This window comes from Budorcas taxicolor, chromosome X (genome assembly GCF_023091745.1).
Source record: "Budorcas taxicolor isolate Tak-1 chromosome X, Takin1.1, whole genome shotgun sequence".
In the NCBI taxonomy this organism is placed as follows: Eukaryota; Metazoa; Chordata; class Mammalia; order Artiodactyla; family Bovidae; genus Budorcas; species Budorcas taxicolor.
This window is the reverse complement of record NC_068935.1, coordinates 111,407,307-111,426,772: the sequence shown is the minus strand read 5'-3', so window position 1 is coordinate 111,426,772 and position 19,466 is coordinate 111,407,307. Positions and strand designations below refer to the sequence as shown.

General features: G+C 36.8%; 1 protein-coding gene and 1 pseudogene across 1 annotated transcript in view; both read right to left on the bottom strand.

Annotated features, from left to right (window-relative positions):
- DMD (dystrophin) overlaps positions 1–19,466 on the bottom strand; it is a 2,235,978-nt gene that overhangs the window by 1,406,047 nt on the left and 810,465 nt on the right. The window contains exon 27 of the mRNA XM_052663429.1: positions 9,770–9,952. Within this exon, the coding sequence (XP_052519389.1) occupies positions 9,770–9,952 (183 nt within the window). The remainder of the gene's footprint in view (positions 1–9,769; positions 9,953–19,466) is intronic.
- On the bottom strand, positions 7,043–7,159 carry LOC128070698 (uncharacterized; annotated as a pseudogene).

The window sequence follows — 19,466 nt, the reverse complement described above, 5'->3', positions numbered from 1 at the left end:
TGACTCTGGTATTTCCATTTTTAAAACTTCTAAAAATAAAACATATTTTACACCTTTCATCTCTCCTTTGCAGTAGATCATTGAAAATGCAGCTAGTCATTTTGAGCATCTAATACATTTATAATTATAAATCATTAAAGAAAAATTTTATTACATGAATAAATTCAAGATTCAGTGATATACTTTTTTAAATAAAAAAATCATCAACATTATAGACTGGGAAATACAAAAATAAGAGCATGCATAAAATTGCACATATAAACCTAACATCGCAGCACATCAGCTACTACCACTTTTCTCTGACCTCCTCTAAATTGTATCATATATAAACACCTAGAGAGTTAAAGTACAGATTTAACTATAGTGTCTTTTTTAACATTGTATGTTATAATCTTTTCCATACTACTAAGAAGATAGAGTCTAAATAAAAATTCACTATTTTACTTAAGCGACTGTAGTTTGGTTTCCTTAAAAATCAGCACTTACTGTAAAGGTAGACTACTTTTAGTTTTGTTTGCTATTATATACATGTGGTGACCATCATCATGAAGGGTCCATCACAACCATCCTTATTTCAAATTATTTCCTAATGGTATATTAGTAGAAACATGAAAGCAAACTATCTCAAGGATATAAGTATTTTTAAATGACTTGATATACAGTAAAAAAAATAATTAATATTCAAAAAGAGTCATATATGAAAAAGCAAAATTTTAAGACTGCTACCAGAAAATATAGAATATTTTTTGACCTTGTGATGGGGAAGTGTATCTATGACAGAAAGAGATAAATAAACTTACTAACACTAGAATTAAAACTTTCTGTTCATCAAGACATGAGGAAAAAATTGAAAAACAGTCTCAACTTGAAGAAAACAATTGCAAAATTAGTAATAGATGAGTAAGAATACAAAAGGAATTCCACGTCAGTTAAAAGATGAACAAATAACCTAATAGAAATATGAAATAAAATCCTAAACCAGTATTGGAAAGAAAAAGATACATGTGTATGATAAATATTTATAAATATGTTCAGACTCATTAGTAACCAGGAGACTGTATATATCAGTATTACAATGAAATATTTATTATTTTGATTAACACAAATGCTTAATTTGACCATTTCAATTGTGAGAGGAGATTAACACACATTTGGATTTATTGGTGGTGGGTGTGTATAGTAGAATGGCCATTTTGGAAAACAATTTTTCATTCCCAGTAAGGTAAATATTCACATACGTAGCAACTCAACAACTCCACTTTTTGATACACATCTTTAGGGAAACTGGTTTGCATGGAAAACAAACAAGGTTACAAGAACACCCACTTCAGTACTTTTTGTAATAAACAAAATTTAAAAATGAGGAAAAGAGCCTTAATGTCCAGTGACAAAAAAATGTATACATATACCATATCATACTTCAGTTCAGTTCAGTCACTCAGTTGTGTCCAACTCTTTGTGACCCCATGAATTGCAGCACGCCAGGCCTCCCTGTCCATCACCAACTTCCAGAGTTTACTCAAATTCATGTCCATCGAGTCGGTGATGCCATCCAGCCATCTCCTCCTCTGTTGTCCCCTTCTCCTCCTGCCCCCAATCTCTCCCAGCATCAGGGTCTTTTCCAATGAGTCAACTCTTCCCATGAGATGGTCAAAGTATGTAGTTTCAGCTTTAGCATCATTCCTTCCAATGAACACCCAGGACTGATCTCCTTTGGAATGGACTGGTTCAATCTCCTTGCAGTCCAAGGGACTCTCAAGAGTGTTCTCTAACACCACAGTTCAAAAGCATCAACTCTTTGGCACTCAGCTTTCTTCACAGTCCAACTCTCACATCCATACATGACCACTGGAAAAACCATAGCCTTGACTAGACGGACCTTTGTTGACAAAGTGATGTCTCTGCTTTTGTATATGCTATCTAAGTTGGTCATAACTTTCCTTCCAAGGAGTAAGCATCTTTTAATTTCATGGCTGCAGCCACCATTTGCAGTGATTTTGGAGCCCCCCCCAAAATAAAGTCTGACACTGTTTCCACTGTTTCCCCATCTATTTCCCATGAAGTGATGGGACCTGATGCCATGATCTTAGTTTTCTGAATGTTGAGCTTTAAGCCAACTTTTTCACTCTCTTCTTTCACTTTCATTAACAGGCTCTTTAGTTCTTCTTCACTTTCTGCCATAAGGGTGGTGTCATCTGCGTATCTGAGGTTATTGATATTTCTCTTGGCAATCTTGATTCCGGCTTGTGCTTCTTCCTTCCCAGCGCTTCTCATGATGTACTCTGCGTACAAGTTAAATAAGCAGGGTGACAATATACAGCCTTGACATACTCCTTTTCCTATTTGGAACCAGTCTGTTGTTTCATGTATCATACTTACACAGATAATATAGAAGTGAAAATGAAAACTTCAAGGATAACCTTATGGATGAGGCCCAGACACAAAAACACTGGGCAAAAAGTAAGCCCTAGTAAACAATATATTACAGCTTACCACTTTCTATAACCCTCAAAACAAACAAATTTGAGTAGTATATTGTTGAGGCATCCACATGTGTGTGATAAAACCCTTTTTAAGCAGATAGATAATAAAGACCATTTTCTGGATTAAGGTTATGTCTGCTGTTAAAAAGTAGGAAGATGCATTAGAGAAAAAGAATATTTTAACAGTCATTTTCCATTAGCCTTGATATTGTAAATACTGGATAAGTGTATAAATCTACCACTGCAATCACTACCACCTGCCCTGCTACCCCTTTGCCATCATCAAAAATAAAGCGTAAGAAGGACATTTTATCCTAAGAGAAATGAAAAATTCTATCAGATTTTCCATATTTTCACTTTTTCTCTCAGCCCTTGAAAATGATGGAGAACACTGTCTCTCTGTAACTGATGAAAAGGATCAGTCTAAACTGCTTTGTCAGCCTACCAATTCTTGCCTGGTAATTCATGTACAGTTTATCACAGGAAGTGAAATTAAGTATTTTGCTTTAAAAAGTGATAGAAATCTTAAATCTGGGTCATTCCCAGCTCCTGCTGGACTACAGGCTTTCTTCCTTCTGGGCAAATATCCCAGTGGGAAAATATAAATATCCCCTTAAATACCCAAGTGTACTTTAGAGCTTTGAAGATAAGGAGATGCGATTGGTAATGTGTCTTATTAACTTTGTTGCAGATTGAGGTAATGAACTACCTTGCTGATTTAACCATCAGGATAGATGGCCTCTTGTGTCCTGAATGCATCTGAAGGACACAGCTGGAGAAGCTGAATGTACTGACTTTACAGGTCACCTCTGCAAAATAAAATATAGTCTTGCAGCCTGAATTGGAGCTAAAAGCCACTTAGAATAATTGTTAAGCTTAACAGTTTGGAACTTAACATTACTTTGAAATCACCAAATTCAAAGTGGCTTTGAAAAAAGTACAAGAGAAAAAAGAGATGTCCATTAAAAATGGTAAATGGAGCTGATTTGGTAATCCCTTCTCAAAACCTGCTTTGGTCATATTAAAATGATGCGTGTGTGCTAACTTGCTTCACTTGTGTCTGACTCTGGGAGCCCATGGACTGTAGCCCACCAAGCTCCTCTAGAAACAGTTTTTAAAACGTATTTCAAATTCATAGCTGATTTATAAAAGAAGTATGAAAAGTCCTCAGGTAGTATAAACAGTAAATATTGGGAAACTAAGCTTAACAAAAATACTGCCATATCAGAACATAAGAGCTAGGGTATTCAAAACAAATTTCCTATGGGAAAAGACGTAATGGTCTCATGCATTCCAGAGAGATGAAAAGCATAAAGCTGGTTGTCACCTATCCTGGAAACAAGAACTAAAAAATCCCCATCCATTGGAGTGTAAGAAATTAGCAAGAAAGCTGAGAATCCTTTGGATTTTGATTGGAAAATAAGTATTCACACATAAGAAAGTGAAACCCAAGTTTATATCACACATGAGGATAGAACATAACATCTCTCAGAGTGTGGTAGAGACAAACAGAAGACTTTTAAGGATTCTCCAATAGCCTAGCACAGAAGGAACTTCCAGTAAACTACAATTCCTACTATAGATGAGCTCACAAACACAAAATTACAAATCACATGATAAAACTCACTATTTTAGAGGGAGTTAATAGTTGTAACAAATAGTAGAATCCATCCATTGTGATAAGAGATAAGAGATTCATTCAAAGAATTTTACATTTAATAAGTTTAGCTTGGTGATAAAATTTGTCAGTAGGATCTACTTTTCTTGAGACTAACAACCAGAATTCATACTTAAGAACATTTCGTGTTCACAAAACTTTTGCTAGATGTTTCTACAAGCTCTCATTAGAGAGAGAGAGGCCTCTCTCTAATGGGCAGGGACCATGGGAACAAAAAAAGAGGTGAATTTGAAAAGTTAGGCAATTCTTTTTTGCCTTTTTATGAGGATGTTTAGAGGAAACTCATCTGATCCCTTTCCTTCACAAGATATAAAAGAGCACTGTTCTTCAAGTGTGTGTGAATATTCAGAAGGGAATGGCTGACATGTATGCCCTATTGAACTGCTGGTATGGACAAAAAGGAATCAAGGACAACTCTTTCACATTCCTCATTCCTAAGAGTTATGCAATATGGGACCTGCTGGTGCCCACAGGCTGGTTTGGGACTTGGTGGGTAAGACTCCAGGATATCACAAAACCCTGAGTAATAAGGGTTTAACTTTCACTGTGTTATAAGGCTACTGGCAATAGTCAGCCTGAAATTCCTGTTGAAGTCTCCAAGGTTATCATGTATGCTCAGGAAATATTTTTTCAGGTTCAAAGTTCATAGGAACAAGGCCAACTGGGCTCTCCATCAGAACACAAGACTATAGAGAACAAGCCAGATCAGTAGTGATACCCTATAGAGTCTGGTGAAAACAGACACATCATCACAGATGTGTGTGGGTGTTAACAAAATGTTAATAGCAATTGCACCCAGCCAAGAAAAGAAGATCAGATAAAGGGTGCATTTTTCTTTCCATATCCTCCCATATACCAAAATTAGAAGATTATTTTCCAGAAATTGAGATAAAGGAACCATAAGCTCATTTTTTTTTCTCACTTCACCTGTGTATAAATTACTGAACCCACAAGATTAAATTGGTGGAAGATTTTAATAAAGTATGAGATCAAAATTTATCAGACTAAATTTTAATAACTAAAAGTAAATGAAAACAGATGCTATCAGACTGAAATGCTGTTTAAAAAGCCAACTATAGGCCTAAATGGAGTTTAACCTTGTTGGTTTTAGTTATTGGACAAACAAAACTGTTTCATGCTTAATACTCATTAAGTTGAGATTTCTCAACCAAATATATTGCTTAAATCATTTCAAGGAAGAAACAGAGATAATTACACAAAAGCTGAAGATGGCAGAAAAGAAGATTTGCCAAATGAGTAAGTAAAACCTTGAGAAATGGAAAATATGGCCCTTGGAAAAAAATATACACACACACACATAGAGATAGATGTGTATACAGATAGAGATGAATATATTTATATATCAAAGATTAAGTTATGCCCTAGGCAGTTGAAGAGAGAATTTGAGAACTGGAAGACAGATTTTAGAAAATTACCCAGAACCCAAGAAATAATAGAAATATAGAAAATATTAAAGAGAAATCAAGAATCAGAATACAGGATGGGGAGATTCTTCATAGATCTAATAAAGGTTCTCCTAGGAATGAATGGAGAGATTGGGAGAAAGAAAATCTCTCTACAAAACTTTTCGAAATCACCAAAAAGAGAAATAATCTTTCTGTTCTTATTTATACGCCAGGTGACAAAGTATAAATGAAAGCAAATTATACATAGAAAAATAGACTAAAACTGCAAAGCATCAAAGACAAAGAGAAAATGAAAACATACCAAAGAAAACCGAAAAGAAATAATGATTTGGCAGCAGATTTCTTGACAGCAAGACATTTCAGAAGAAAGTAGAATAACATTTTTCAGGGTTGTAAAAAATAACTCTCTGAGCATAATTATATGCTGAGCTAGGCTATTTCTCAACACTTAAGGGGCAAAAAGGTATTTTTACTCATATAAAATCTGAGAGCACTTGCTAGTCACACTCAGTGAAAGAGCAGAAGCAAAAGAAATATACGAAAAAGGAAAAAGTATCACAGGAATGGGTAAAATAGTGGTGGCAAATTTAAATAAATAACAATTTCAACAGCACAGTGGCAATGACACTGATAATTTAGGGGAATATGAAATGAGGTACAACAATAATATGGAAGATGGGAAGTAAATTCAGAGTTAAATGATTCTAGTGGTTCTGCTATATCATTGTTAGAGAGGTGCACAGAAATATTTATTATTGGTGGATACTGTGTACAAGGTATTTAAGATAGTAATTAAGGGTCCCATTAAAATAAAATCAATAGTATATGTATTCCAAACTACTGGAGAAGGAATAAAGACAGGCTAAATAATTTGATAACTTTAATACAAAGAGGAAACTTTAGAAGTGTCATTACAGATGAGAAATTAGAGGATAATTCATTAAAAAAATCTTTAAAACGTTGTTCTTAATACAAAAATAAAATATTTATTTGGAAAACATACCCCAAAACAGATTCCTGGAGGAGTAGCATATTTTTAAGTGAACAACTTGAATAATACAAAGCAAAGAACAATGAAGATGTAAGGAAACTAAGAACTTAAGAAAATAATATTAAAATGTTTTATTTGACTACTATTAGAAAGCAACTTCCTAGATATAAAAAGACCTTCTCTCATATAACCAAATAGTGAATCAGTTCTGATTTCCTGGAAACTATCAGTGTCATCTCTTCCCCTCCCATTCTTTATTTTCCTGTAGCACTGACATAGCATGAATCAAAGAGATTTTCCTTTATATCCTCAGCAGGTATAATCGTTCCTGGGAACTATTAAGGCACTAGTCAAGTGTGTGAGGAGTAAATTGGATAAAAAATGAACAGGGACTGATAAATGAAGAAGGAAGTAGAACTGATAATAGAGAAACCTGGGAGTTGTAATACTGGAAATCTTGAGTACAGAGCAAAAGATATTATTTTAATATTTTTAAAGGTCTACTCTACTGGTGCTCTACACATTAAGAGAAACTTCTCTAGTAATGAACTATAGAAATGATCCCTGAAAGTATACCCTGAATATTCATTGGAAGAACTGATGTTGAAGCTCCAGTACTTTGGTCACCTTATGCGAAGAGCTGACTCAGTAGAAAAGACCCTGATGCTGGGAAATACTGAAGACAGGAGGGGAAAAGGACGACAAAGGATGAGATGGTTAGATGGCATCACTGACTCAATGGACACGAGTTTGCTCTGGGAGATGGTGAAGGACAGGGAAGCCTGGTGTGCTGCAGTCCATGTAGTCATAAAGAGTTGGACAAGACCTAGCAAGTGAACAACAACAACTCTACAGGTATGACCTATTGCTGTTGTTTAGTTGCTAAGTCATGTCCAGCTCTTTTGTGATCCCATGGACTCTAGCCTGCAAGGCTCCTCTCTCCATGGGACTTCCCAGGCAAGAATACTGGAGTTGGTTGCCATTTCCTTCTCCAGGGGATCTTACAACCCAGGGATCAAACCCCTGTCACTGGCATTGGCAGGCAGATTCTTTACCACTGAGCCACCTGGGAAGCCCATGACTTGTATCTGTCTCTAAATATAAAAAAGCTCCATAAACAATCATGTTTTTCAAAAATAATGGTATACCTGGATTCTTTATCAGTAATATGCACAAAGATGATTCAGTTTGTGCGGGAGAAGTTGGCTTAATTTAAAGCCCAACTAGTTGCTGTATCTGGTAGCATCAGCATTTGATAGTAGGTTAAGTGTTGTGCTCCTTGGCATGATACCCACTATTAGTAAACAATAATTTCATAGGGAGAATCATAGCTTGTTTTTGATACAGTTACATGGTAATCAATTGAGACACTTGAATTACATAGCAGGCATATTCAGAGAATCATAACCTAAGGACTAAGGCGTGTGGAAAAGATAAAGCAGGGCTTATGATAATAAATATTATGTAAAATGTCCAAAAAATGCTAGGTAGACAATGTCTTGTAAAGAATTCTGTAGGGCATAGCAATCAATAAAGACAATTATAAGATAAACTTTCTCCCCAGAAAATCTCCCTGATGAGATACTCATATAGCTTTATGAACATTCAAATATATGAAAAATAGGGAGACCAGTTTCTATTTATGGTGGTTTATTCACTCAGTCATGTCTGACTCTTGCGACTCATGGACTGAAACCTGCCAGGCTCCTCTGTCCATGGGATTTTCCAGGCAAGAATACTGGAGTGGGTTGCCATTTCCTTCTCCAGGGGATCTTCCCAAATAGGAATCAAACCCAGGTCTCCTGCACTGCAGGCAGATTCTTTACTGACTGAGCTACCAGGGAAGCATTTAAAGCCCAGCTAGTCTGTTGTATCTGGTAGCATCAGCATTTGATAGCAGGTTAAGTTTTCTGCTACTTGGCAATATACCCACTGTTAGTAAACAATACTTTCACAGGGAGAATCATAGATTGTTTTTGATACAGTTACATGGTTGGCAATCAATTGAGACACCAGTTTCTATTGGCTTGCCTAAAAAGTTCATTTGGGTACATCCATTATAACTTATCAGTTCAGTTCAGTCGCTCAGTCATGTCCAACTCTTTGCAACCCCATGAATCGCAGCACGCCAAGTCTCCCTGTCCATGATCAACTCCCGGAGTTCACTCAGACTCGAGTCCATCGAGTCAGTGATGCCATCCAGCCATCTCATCCTGAGTCGTCCCCTTCTTCTCCTGCCCCCAATCCCTCCCAGCATCAAAGTCTCTTCCAATGAGTCAGCTCTTCATATGAGGTGGCCAAAGTACTAGGGTTTCAGCTTTAGCCTCATTCCTTCCAAAGAAATCCCAGGACTGATCTCCTTCAGAATGGACTGATTGGATCTCCATGCAGTCCAAGGGACTCTCAAGAGTCTTCTCCAACACCACAGTTCAAAAGCATAAATTCTTTGGCGCTCAGCCTTCTTCACAGTCCAATTCTCACATCCATACACGACTACTGGAAAAACCATAGCCTTGACTAGACGGACCTTAGTCGGCAAAGTAATGTCTCTGCTTTTGAATATACTATCTAGGTTGGTCATAACTTTTCTTCCAAGGAGTAAGCGTCTTTTAATTTCCTGGCTGCAATCACCATAGCTTATAGAAAAACCCAAATGAACTTCTCGGCCAACCCAATATAAACCTTGAGAAAACTTATTCATGGGATTTTGTGACCTAATAATTGTCATAATAAAAAGATCTAGACAGGGAGCGGCTCACATTTATTGAGTGCTAGGCTAAATACTTCTCTTTTTTCCTTTTAATTGGAGGATAGTTATTTTACAACGTTCTCTTGGTTTCTGCCATACAGCAAGGCAAATCAGTCATAGTTATATAAACATATACACACATACACGTATATATCCTTTTCCTCTTCAGCCTCCCTCTGTACTTTAAACAGAATAACAGTTAATTTAATTTTCTCAACATCCTTTGATTTTTAAGTCCTTTTTACAGATAGGAAATAGAATTATAAACATTAAGCAAATGGCCCCCCGTAGCTAATTTGTAAGTTAGCCTGACTGAGGAATTTGAGCCTAAGTAATCCTTAAACCAGAGTTCATGTTCTTAATCATTATAAGATTAAGAACTTCACATATAACCATAAGTTAACATGTAGTAATTGATAAAGATCAAGAAAAGTGACTGACTTCTAACGTCTTGCATTTTCCATTCAGCCTGGTGCAGAGCCACTGGTAGTTGGTGGTCAGAGTGTCCAGTTCCTTTCTTAAGGCCTCTTGTGCTGCAGGTGGAGCTTGAGCTATGACACTGTTTACGGACTCAGTGAGGAGCTGCACTTTTGCTTCTTTTTGCTGGGCCTCTTCTTTAGCTCTCTGGAAAAAAAAATGCTCTCTTAATAGCAAGGCAATGATTTGACTTCTAAGATGCATTTCTATGTATCATAATTTTTCTTCCTTATAACATCTCCATTAGAAAGAGATTAATAAAAATAAATCCAATACTGACTCCAATCACTTCCATAAATTTCAGTTTGGTTACAATTGGAAACTTGAAGGAAAAATATACTCAGAATATAAGAGACCTTTAATCAGAATAGTTTGAAAAGTAGTCTGTATACAGATGTGTATTTGTGGAGAATACGTACACAAACACATACACATATATCCACACACACAAAATAAGCAAGAAATAAATATTTCAATGCTAACTAGGTTCAAAAAATCTCATAGACCAGAACTGAAACTACTTATAAATTACTCAGATGGATGAATAATGAAATCAGTACAAATATCATTATTTAAATCAAAAGATAATTAACAGAAATAAGTCTTCTTAATGCTATATTTGGGAACATATTATAACAGAAAAGTGTTAAGTAACTGAAATCAAGTAAGAGAAAGATCAGATACTTCCCTATCCTGGTTAGTCAGTCACTGCTGTATCTTTACCAATTATATGTTCAGTATCACTCTAGTCTTCTCTCCTTCTAGGAAAAATGTATTAAGATACCCAATCATAGAGTTACTCCTACTTGGTGACAACATGAAATCCAAAGCAAAGCCCTTAAACTCTCCCTTAAATCATCTAACATAAATCCAAATCCTACAACAGGTTTGAATACCCTCTTACTCATACAGCCCATGGTGGCCTATGGTGTGTACTCTCCTTCAATGCCAAAGTAATCAACTCAACTTGTACAACTACAGAGTGTTGCTGTTGGTCTGTGTGTTACTATGAAGGTTAACCTTGAGATAAGCTTTCAAGCGTAAGTCATTTACATGTGATGTGAAGGAAATTGTGGTAGGGAGGTGGGGAATGGAAAAAGAATGGAGATGGGAAGGGTATACTTATTAAACCCAGCAACTGCTGTTGGTGAAAAGTTTAATCCTGCTAGGAAGGCCTACAAAACATGTGTACATGTGTGTGTGTGTGTGTATGTGTGTTAAGTTGTTCAGTCATGTCCAACTCTTTGTGACCCCATGGACTGTAGCCTGCTGGGCTCCTCTGTCCATGGGATTTTCCTGGCAAGAATATTGGAGTGGGTTTCCATTTCCTTCTCCAGAGGATCTTCCCTACCTAGAGATCAAACCCACATCTTCCTGCATTGGTAGACAGATTCTTCACCACTGAGCCAGCTGGGAAGTGCAGGAAACATATGGCTCAGGTTTATCCCACTCAAGGGTGAGGACACTGAGAAATTCACACACCATTTCCCATCATTGGTTGAACACTGTTGGGGAAATGTTAATTTCCTGGTATGTGAAGCCAGACTCAGGTGGAAAAAGTGGGATTCAGTGGCCTCAGAAGACCTCAGGTAAAGAAATTCAGGTTCTCGCAGGTAAATGGACAAAAATATAAAATGCCTTTCTACTTTTCAACATGATCCTGTTATGTCTTTGGATTTAGGCCCATAATGCCTTAAGATGTATAAAATATGATGGCAAATGCAAGCTCTTTTGACTATTAAATGATTTCCTTCACTGATTTTAATCAATTGAAATTTTACTTCAAAATTCTAAAATAAATATGTTTTTTGACACTGAGCATGGGATTTGTTTGACGCAAATCATATTTTGGCTATAGTAACTTTATCATTAAAAAGACTTTGACATATATAGCTTTTATTATGTTGAGGTATGCACCTTCTATTCCTGCTTTCTGGAGAGTTTTTATCATAAATGGATGTTGAATTTTGTCAAAGGCTTTCTCTGAATCTAGTGAGATAATCATATGGCTTTTATTTTTCAATTTGTTAATGTGGTGAATTACATTGATTGATTTGTGGATATTGAAGAATCCTTGCATCCCTGGGATAAAGCCCACTTGGCCATGGTGTATGATCTTTTTAATGTGTTGTTGGATTCTGATTGCTAGAATTTTGTTAAGGATTTTTCCATCTATGTTCATCAGTGATATTGGCCTGTAGTTTTCTTTTTTTGTGGCATCTTTGTCAGGTTTTGGTATTAGGGTGATGGTGGCCTCATAGAATGAGTTTGGACGTTTACCTTCCTCTGCAATTTTCTGCAAGAGTTTGAGTAGGATAGGTGTTAGCTTTTCTCTAAATTTTTGGTAGAATTCAGCTGTGAAGCCGTCTGGACCTGGGCTTTTGTTTGCTGGAAGATTTCTGATTACAGTTTCAATTTCCGTGCTTGTGATGGGTCTGTTAAGATTTTCTATTTCTTCCTGGTTCAATTTTGGAAAGTTATACTTTTCTAAGAATTTGTCCATTTCTTCCATGTTGTCCATTTTATTGGCATATAATTGCTGATAGTAGTCTCTTATGATCCTTTGTATTTCTGTGTTGTCTGTTGTGATCTCTCCATTTTTACTTCTAATTTTATTGATTTGATTTTTCTCCCTTTGTTTCTTGATGAGTCTGGCTAATGGTCTGTCAATTTTATTTATCCTTTCAAAGAACCAGCTTTTGGCTTTGTTGATATTTGCTATGGTCTCCTTTGCTTCTTTTGCATTTATTTCGCCCTAATTTTTAAGATTTCTTTCCTTTTACTAACCCTAGGGTTCTCCATTTCTTCTTTTTCTAGTTGCTTTAACTAACCCTAGGGTTCTCCATTTCTTCTTTTTCTAGTTGCTTTAGGTGTCGAGTTAGGTTATTTATTTGACTTTTTTCTTGTTTCTTGAGGTATGCCTGTATTGCTATGAACTTTCCTCTTAGCACTGCTTTTATAGTGTCCCACAGGTTTTGGGTTGTTGTGTTTTCATTTTCATTCGTTTCTATGCATATTTTGATTCTTTTTTGATTTCGTCTGTGATTTGTTGGTTATTCAGAAGTGTGTTGTTCAGCCTCCATATGTTGGAATTTTTAGTAGTTTTTCTCCTGTAATTGAGATCTAATCTTACTGCATTATGGTCAGAAAAGATGCTTGGAATGATTTCAATTTTTTTGAATTTACCAAGGCTAGATTGATGGCCCAGGATGTGATCTATCCTGGATAAGGTTCTGTGAGCACTTAAGAAAAAGGTGAAATTCAATGTTTTGGGGTGAAATGTCCTATAGATATCAATTAGGTCTAACGGGTCTATTGTATCATTTAAAGTTTGTGTTTCTTTGTTAATTTTCTGTTTAGTTGATCTATCCATAGGTGTGAGTGGGGTATTAAAGTCTCCCACTATTATTGTGTCATTGTTAATTTCCCCTTTCATACTTGTTAGCATTTGTCTTACATATCGCGGTGCTCCTATGTTGGGTGCATATTTATTTATAATTGTTATATCTTCTTCTTGGATTGATCCTTTGATCATTATGTAGTGTCCTTCTTTGTCTCTTTTCACAGCCTTTGTTTTAAAGTCTGTTTTATCGGATATGAGTATTGCCACTCCTGCTTTCTTTTGGTCTCTATTTGCGTGATATATCTTTTTCCAGCCCTTCACTTTCAGTCTGTATGTGTCCCTTATTTTGGGGTGGGTCTCTTGTAGACAACATATATAGGGGTCTTGTTTTTGTATCCATTCAGCCAGTCTTTGTCTTTTGGTTGGAGCATTCAACCCATTTATGTTTAAGGTAGTTATTGATAAATATGATCCCATTGCCATTTACTTTATTGTTTTGGGTTCAGGTTTATACACCCTTTTTGTGTTTCCTGTCTAGAGAATATCCTTTAGTTTGTTGGAGAGCTGGTTTCGTGGTGCTGAATTCTCTCAGTTTTTGCTTGTCTGTAAAGCTTTTGATTTCTCCTTCATATTTGAATGAGATCCTAGCTGGGTACAGTAATCTGGGCTGTAGGTTATTTTCTTTCATCACTTTAAGTATGTCTTGCCATTCCCTCCTGGCTTGAAGAGTTTCTATTGAAAGATCAGCTGTTATCCTTATGGGAATCCCCTTGTGTGTTATTTGTTGTTTTTCCCTTGCTACTTTTAATATGTGTTCTTTGTGTTTGATATTTGTTGATTTGATTAATATGTGTCTTGTGGTGTTTCGCCTTGGGTTTATCAGCAAACATTATCCTCAATGGCGAAAAGTTGAAAGCATTTCCCTTAAAGTCAGGAACAAGACAAGGGTGCTTACTTTCACTGCTACTATTCAACATAGTTCTGGAAGTTTTGGCCACAGCAATCAAAGCAGAAAAAAATAAAAGGAATCCAAATTGGAAAAGAAGAAGTAAAACTCTCACTGTTTGCAGATGACATGATCCTCTACATAGAAAACCCCAAAGACTCCATCAGAAAATTACTAGAGCTAATCAATGAATATAGTAAAGTTGCAGGATATAAAATCAACACACAGAAATCCCTTGCATTCCTATACACTAATAATGAAAAAGTAGAAAAAGAAGTTAAGGAAACAATTCCATTCACCATTGCAACAAAAAGAATAAAATACTTAGGAATATATCTACCTAAAGAAACTAAAGACCTATATATAGAAAAATATAAAACACTGGTGAAAGAAATCAAAGAGGACACTAATAGATGGAGAAATATACCATGTTCATGGATCAGAAGAATCAATATAGTGAAAATGAGTATACTACCCAAAGCAATCTATAGAGTCAATGCAATCCCTATCAAGCTACCAGCGGTATTTTTCACAGAGCTAGAACAAATAATTTTACAATTTGTATGGAAATACAAAAAACCTCGAATAGCCAAAGCAATCTTGAGAAAGAAGAATGGAACTGGAGGAATCAACTTGCCTGACTTCAGGCTATACTACAAAGCCACTGTCATCAAGACAGTATGACACTGGCACAAAGACAGAAATATAGATCAATGGAACAAAATAGAAAGCCCAGAGATAAATCCACACACCTATGGACACCTTATCTTCGACAAAGGAGGCAAGAATATACAATGGATTAAAGATAATCTCTTTAACAAGTGGTGCTGGGAAAACTGGTCAACCACTTGTAAAAGAATGAAACTAGAACACTTTCTAACACCACACACAAAAATAAACTCAAAGTGGATTAAAGATCTAAACGTAAGACCAGAAACTATAAAACTCTTAGAGGAGAACATAGGCAAAACACTCTCCGACATACATCACAGCAGGATCCTCTATGATCCACCTCCCAGAATTCTGGAAATAAAAGCAAAAATAAACAAATGGGATCTAATTAAAATTAAAAGCTTCTGCACAACAAAGGAAACTATAAGCAAGGTGAAAAGACAGCCTTCTGAATGGGAAAAAATTATAGCAAACGAAGCAACTGACAAACAATCTCAAAAATATACAAGCAACTTCTGAAGCTCAATTCCAGAAAAATAAATGACCCAATCAAAAAATGGGCCGAAGAACTAAATAGATATTTCTCCAAAGAAGACATACAGATGGCTAACAAACACATGAAAAGATGCTCTACATCACTCATTATCAGAGAAATGCAAATCAAAACCCCAATGAGGTACCACTTCACACCAGTCAGAATGGCAGCGATCCAAAAGTCTACAAGCAATAAATGCTGGTGAGGCTGTGGAGAAAAGGGAACCCTCTTACACTGTTGGTGGGAATGCAAACTAGTACAACCACTATGGAGAACAGTGTGGAGATTCCTTAAAAAACTGGAAATAGAACTGCCGTATGACCCAGCAATCCCACTGCTGGGCATACACACTGAGGAAACCAGAATAGAAAGAGATACGTGCACCCCAATATTCATCGCAGCACTGTTTATAATAGCCAGGACATGGAAACAACCTAGATGTCCATCAGCAGATGAATGGATAAGAAAGCTGTGGTACATATACACAATGGAATATTACTCAGCCATTAAAAAGAATACATTTGAATCAGTTCTAATGAGGTGGATGAAACTGGAGCTGATTATACAGAGTGAAGGAAGCCCGAAAGAAAAACACCAATACAGTATACTAACACATATATATGGAATTTAGAAAGATGGTAATGATAACCCTGTATGCAAGACAGCAAAACAGACACAGATGTATAGAACAGTCTTTTGGACTCTGTGGGAGAGGGCGAGGGTGGGATGATTTGGGAGAATAGCATTGAAACATGTATAATACCATATAAGCAATGAATCGCCAGTCAGGATCAATGCAGGATACAGGATGCTTGGGGCTGGTGCACTGGGATGACCCAGAGAGATGGTATGGGGAGGGAGGTGAGAGGGGGGTTCAGGATTGGGAACACGTGTACACCCGTGGGAGATTCACGTTGATGTATGGCAAAACCAATACAGTATTTTGAAGTAAAATAAAGTAAAATTTTTAAAAAAGAAAATATATATATATAAAAAGTCTTTGAGAAATATTAATCACTTAGTGTGTGCCGCTGTGTGCCATGACATGTTATATGTGTAAACTCACTGGATCTTTAACAAAATCGTGTGAAATGAGTTTTGTTTCCTTTATGTTATACATCCAAGAACTGAGGCTCAGTGAGTTTAAAGTAAATCATCCTGGGAGTTGCATGTTTTCTTTCACACAGCTTGTCTTAAGCCTATCTCAAATCCTCCATGAGGAGAAGCATGATCCAGTGCATCCAGTGAATGAAATTACATTTTATACAAGTTATTAACAACCCACGCAACTATCAAAAATGCATAATGAAAAGTTTCTCCCCTTGCTATTTAGATGTTCATAAATTTTTTTTAATCAGTTTTATAATTTCAAAAGGTTCAGAGAAGAAAGATATGAGAAAAGGAGATCATGAACAATTTCTCCACTGTACTTAGGCTTGAAAGCTCATCTCAAGGTTAGTCTTCATAGTAACACACAGCAATACTCCCACAGTTGAATAAGCTGAGTTTATTACTTTTGGTAATGATGGACAATACACACCATGGGCAACCATGGGTTATATGATTAAGAGGGTATTCAAATGTGTTATAGGATTTGGATTTGAGTTTGATGATTTCTACATTCTAAAGACAGAAAACTAAATGGTATAGTTTAGGCATAATCCTCCTCACAAGTGGTAGCTTTTGTTCCATATATATATATATATATATATATTTAAGATTTATTTACTTATTTTTGCTGTAGTGGGTTTTCATTGCTGCACGTGGGCTTTCTCTAGTTGCAGTATGCGGACTTTTTTGTGATGGCTTCTCTTGTTGTGGAGCACAGGTTGCCTAGGCACATGGGCTTCAGTAGAAACAGTGCGTGCACTCAGTAGTTGCAGCTCATAGGTTCTAGAGTGTTGACCCAGTAGTGTGTTCTATGGACTTAGGTGCTCCATGGCATATGGCATCTTCATGGACAAAGTATCAAACCTGTATCCCTTGCACTGCAAGGCAGATTCTTAACCACTGGACCACCAGGGAAGTCCCCTGTTCCATATATTTCTATGAAGCTAACCATCATAAACTCGGACACCTTTCATTGCCAGTATCTTGAACTAGCGGTTCTCTAAGTATGGTTCCTTGGGACCACCAAACTTACTCCTGGGCATGACCTGGAAACTTATTACAAATTAAAATTCTCAGGGTCCAGCCTAGATTCACTAAATCAGAAATCCTAGGGTTGGCCATATAACTCTGTTTTAATAGCCTTCCAAGTAATTCTGATGCTCACTCCTTTGCAAGAATCATTGCACGAGCCTGTTCTCCATAAAATGAGAACAGCAAATACATGTATATTAAGTGAAGGTATTTTAAAGAGACCGGAATACCAGACCATCTTACTTGCCTCCTGAGAAATCTGTACGCTGGTCAAGAAGCAACAGTTAGAATCAGCCATGGAACATTGAACTGGTTCCATATTGGGAAAGGAGTACGTCAAGGCTGTATATTGTCACCCTGCTTATTTAACTTATATGCAGAGTACATCATGCAAAATGCCAGGCTAGATGAAGCACAAGCTGAAATCAAGATTGCTGGAAGAAATATCAATAACCTTAGATATGCAGATGACACCACCCTTATGGCAAAAAGAGAAGAGGACTAAAAACCCTCTTGATAAAGGTGAAAGTGGAGAGCAAAAAAGCTGGCTTAAGAGTCAACATTCAGAAACCTAAGATCATGGCATCTGGTCCCATCACTTCATGGCAAATAGATGGGGAAACAATGCAACAATGACAGATTTTATTTTCTTGGGCTCCAAAATCACTGTAGATGGTGACTGTACCCATGAAATTAAAAGACAGTTGGTCCTTGGAAGAAAAGCTATGACCAAACATAGACGTTAAAAATCAGAGACATTACTTTGCCAACAAAGGTCCATCTAGTCAAAGCTATGGTCTTTCCAGTAGTCATGTATGGATGTGAGAGTTGGACCGTGAAGAAGGCTGAGTGCTGAAGAATTGATGCTTTTGAACTGTGGTGTTGGAGAAGACTCTTGAGAGTCCCTTGGTCTGCAAGGAGATCCAACCAGTCAGTCAATCCTAAAGGAAATTAGTGCTGAATATTCAATGGAAGGACTGATGCTGAAGCTGAAGCTCCAATACTTTGGCCACTTGATGTGAAGAACTGACTCATTGTAAAAGACTGATGCCAGGAAAGACTGAAAGCAGGAGGAGAAGGGGACAAAAGAGGTTGAGATGGTTGGATGGCATCACCAACTTGATAGACATGAGTTTGAGCAAGCTCCGGGAGTTGGTGATGAACAGGGAAGCCTGGCGTGCTGCAGTTCATGGGGTCACAGAGTTGGACACAAATGAGCAACTGAACTGAAGCCCAGGTAAACCCTAGGACTGGAGTTAACACAGTATAAAAAAAATTAAAAAGAAAATAGTGAAAAACTGAAATTCCAGAATTTTTTTTAAAAGGGATTGATATAAAATTTCAAATCAGACTTATTGCAGGCCTCCTAAAGACATTTGGAATAAGACGTTTCCAATCAAATTTCCCTTGGCTCTTTGATGCTAATATAAAAAAATTGTTTACAGAAAAAAGGTAAAAAGCAGGATTATCAAGTAAAATACAGGAGCAGAAAGTAAATAAAAAGAAAAAAGTCTCTACTTTTTATCTGAGTATATTGAGGAGAGATGCCAGAGTAGATGTATCACCCTCTTCAAACAATAAAGATAAATGTGCTCTCAACACGAGCACAGGTGAAGGCCTGGACAAGGTTTTATCACTGCATTTTGTGTAGGGAAACAGACAAAGCGATTACCTTGACTGGCAGACAGAAGACCAGAAAATGCCAACTCCCTTTGCTGCTACTGGCCCAGGCTGTCTGAGCTGCTCCTCTTTTCACTATTATGCCCATATGCACCAATATTGTAGCTAGATCAGTTTTTTAAACATGCAAATCAATGTGGACTGAGGGGCTGGGCCACTCATGTCAGGGATTTTTTTATAAATTAGTTTTAAATTTGAGACAGTCTACTCTCCTGTACTGGAAAAGAAAAAGGGATCTGACTGAACAGTTAGCCAGATAAGCAAAGGGTTCAAAGAATGAGGGAAGAGGGCCAGAGACAAACACAGGAAATGGGAAAAACAGAACAGCTGAACGTGTGCTGAC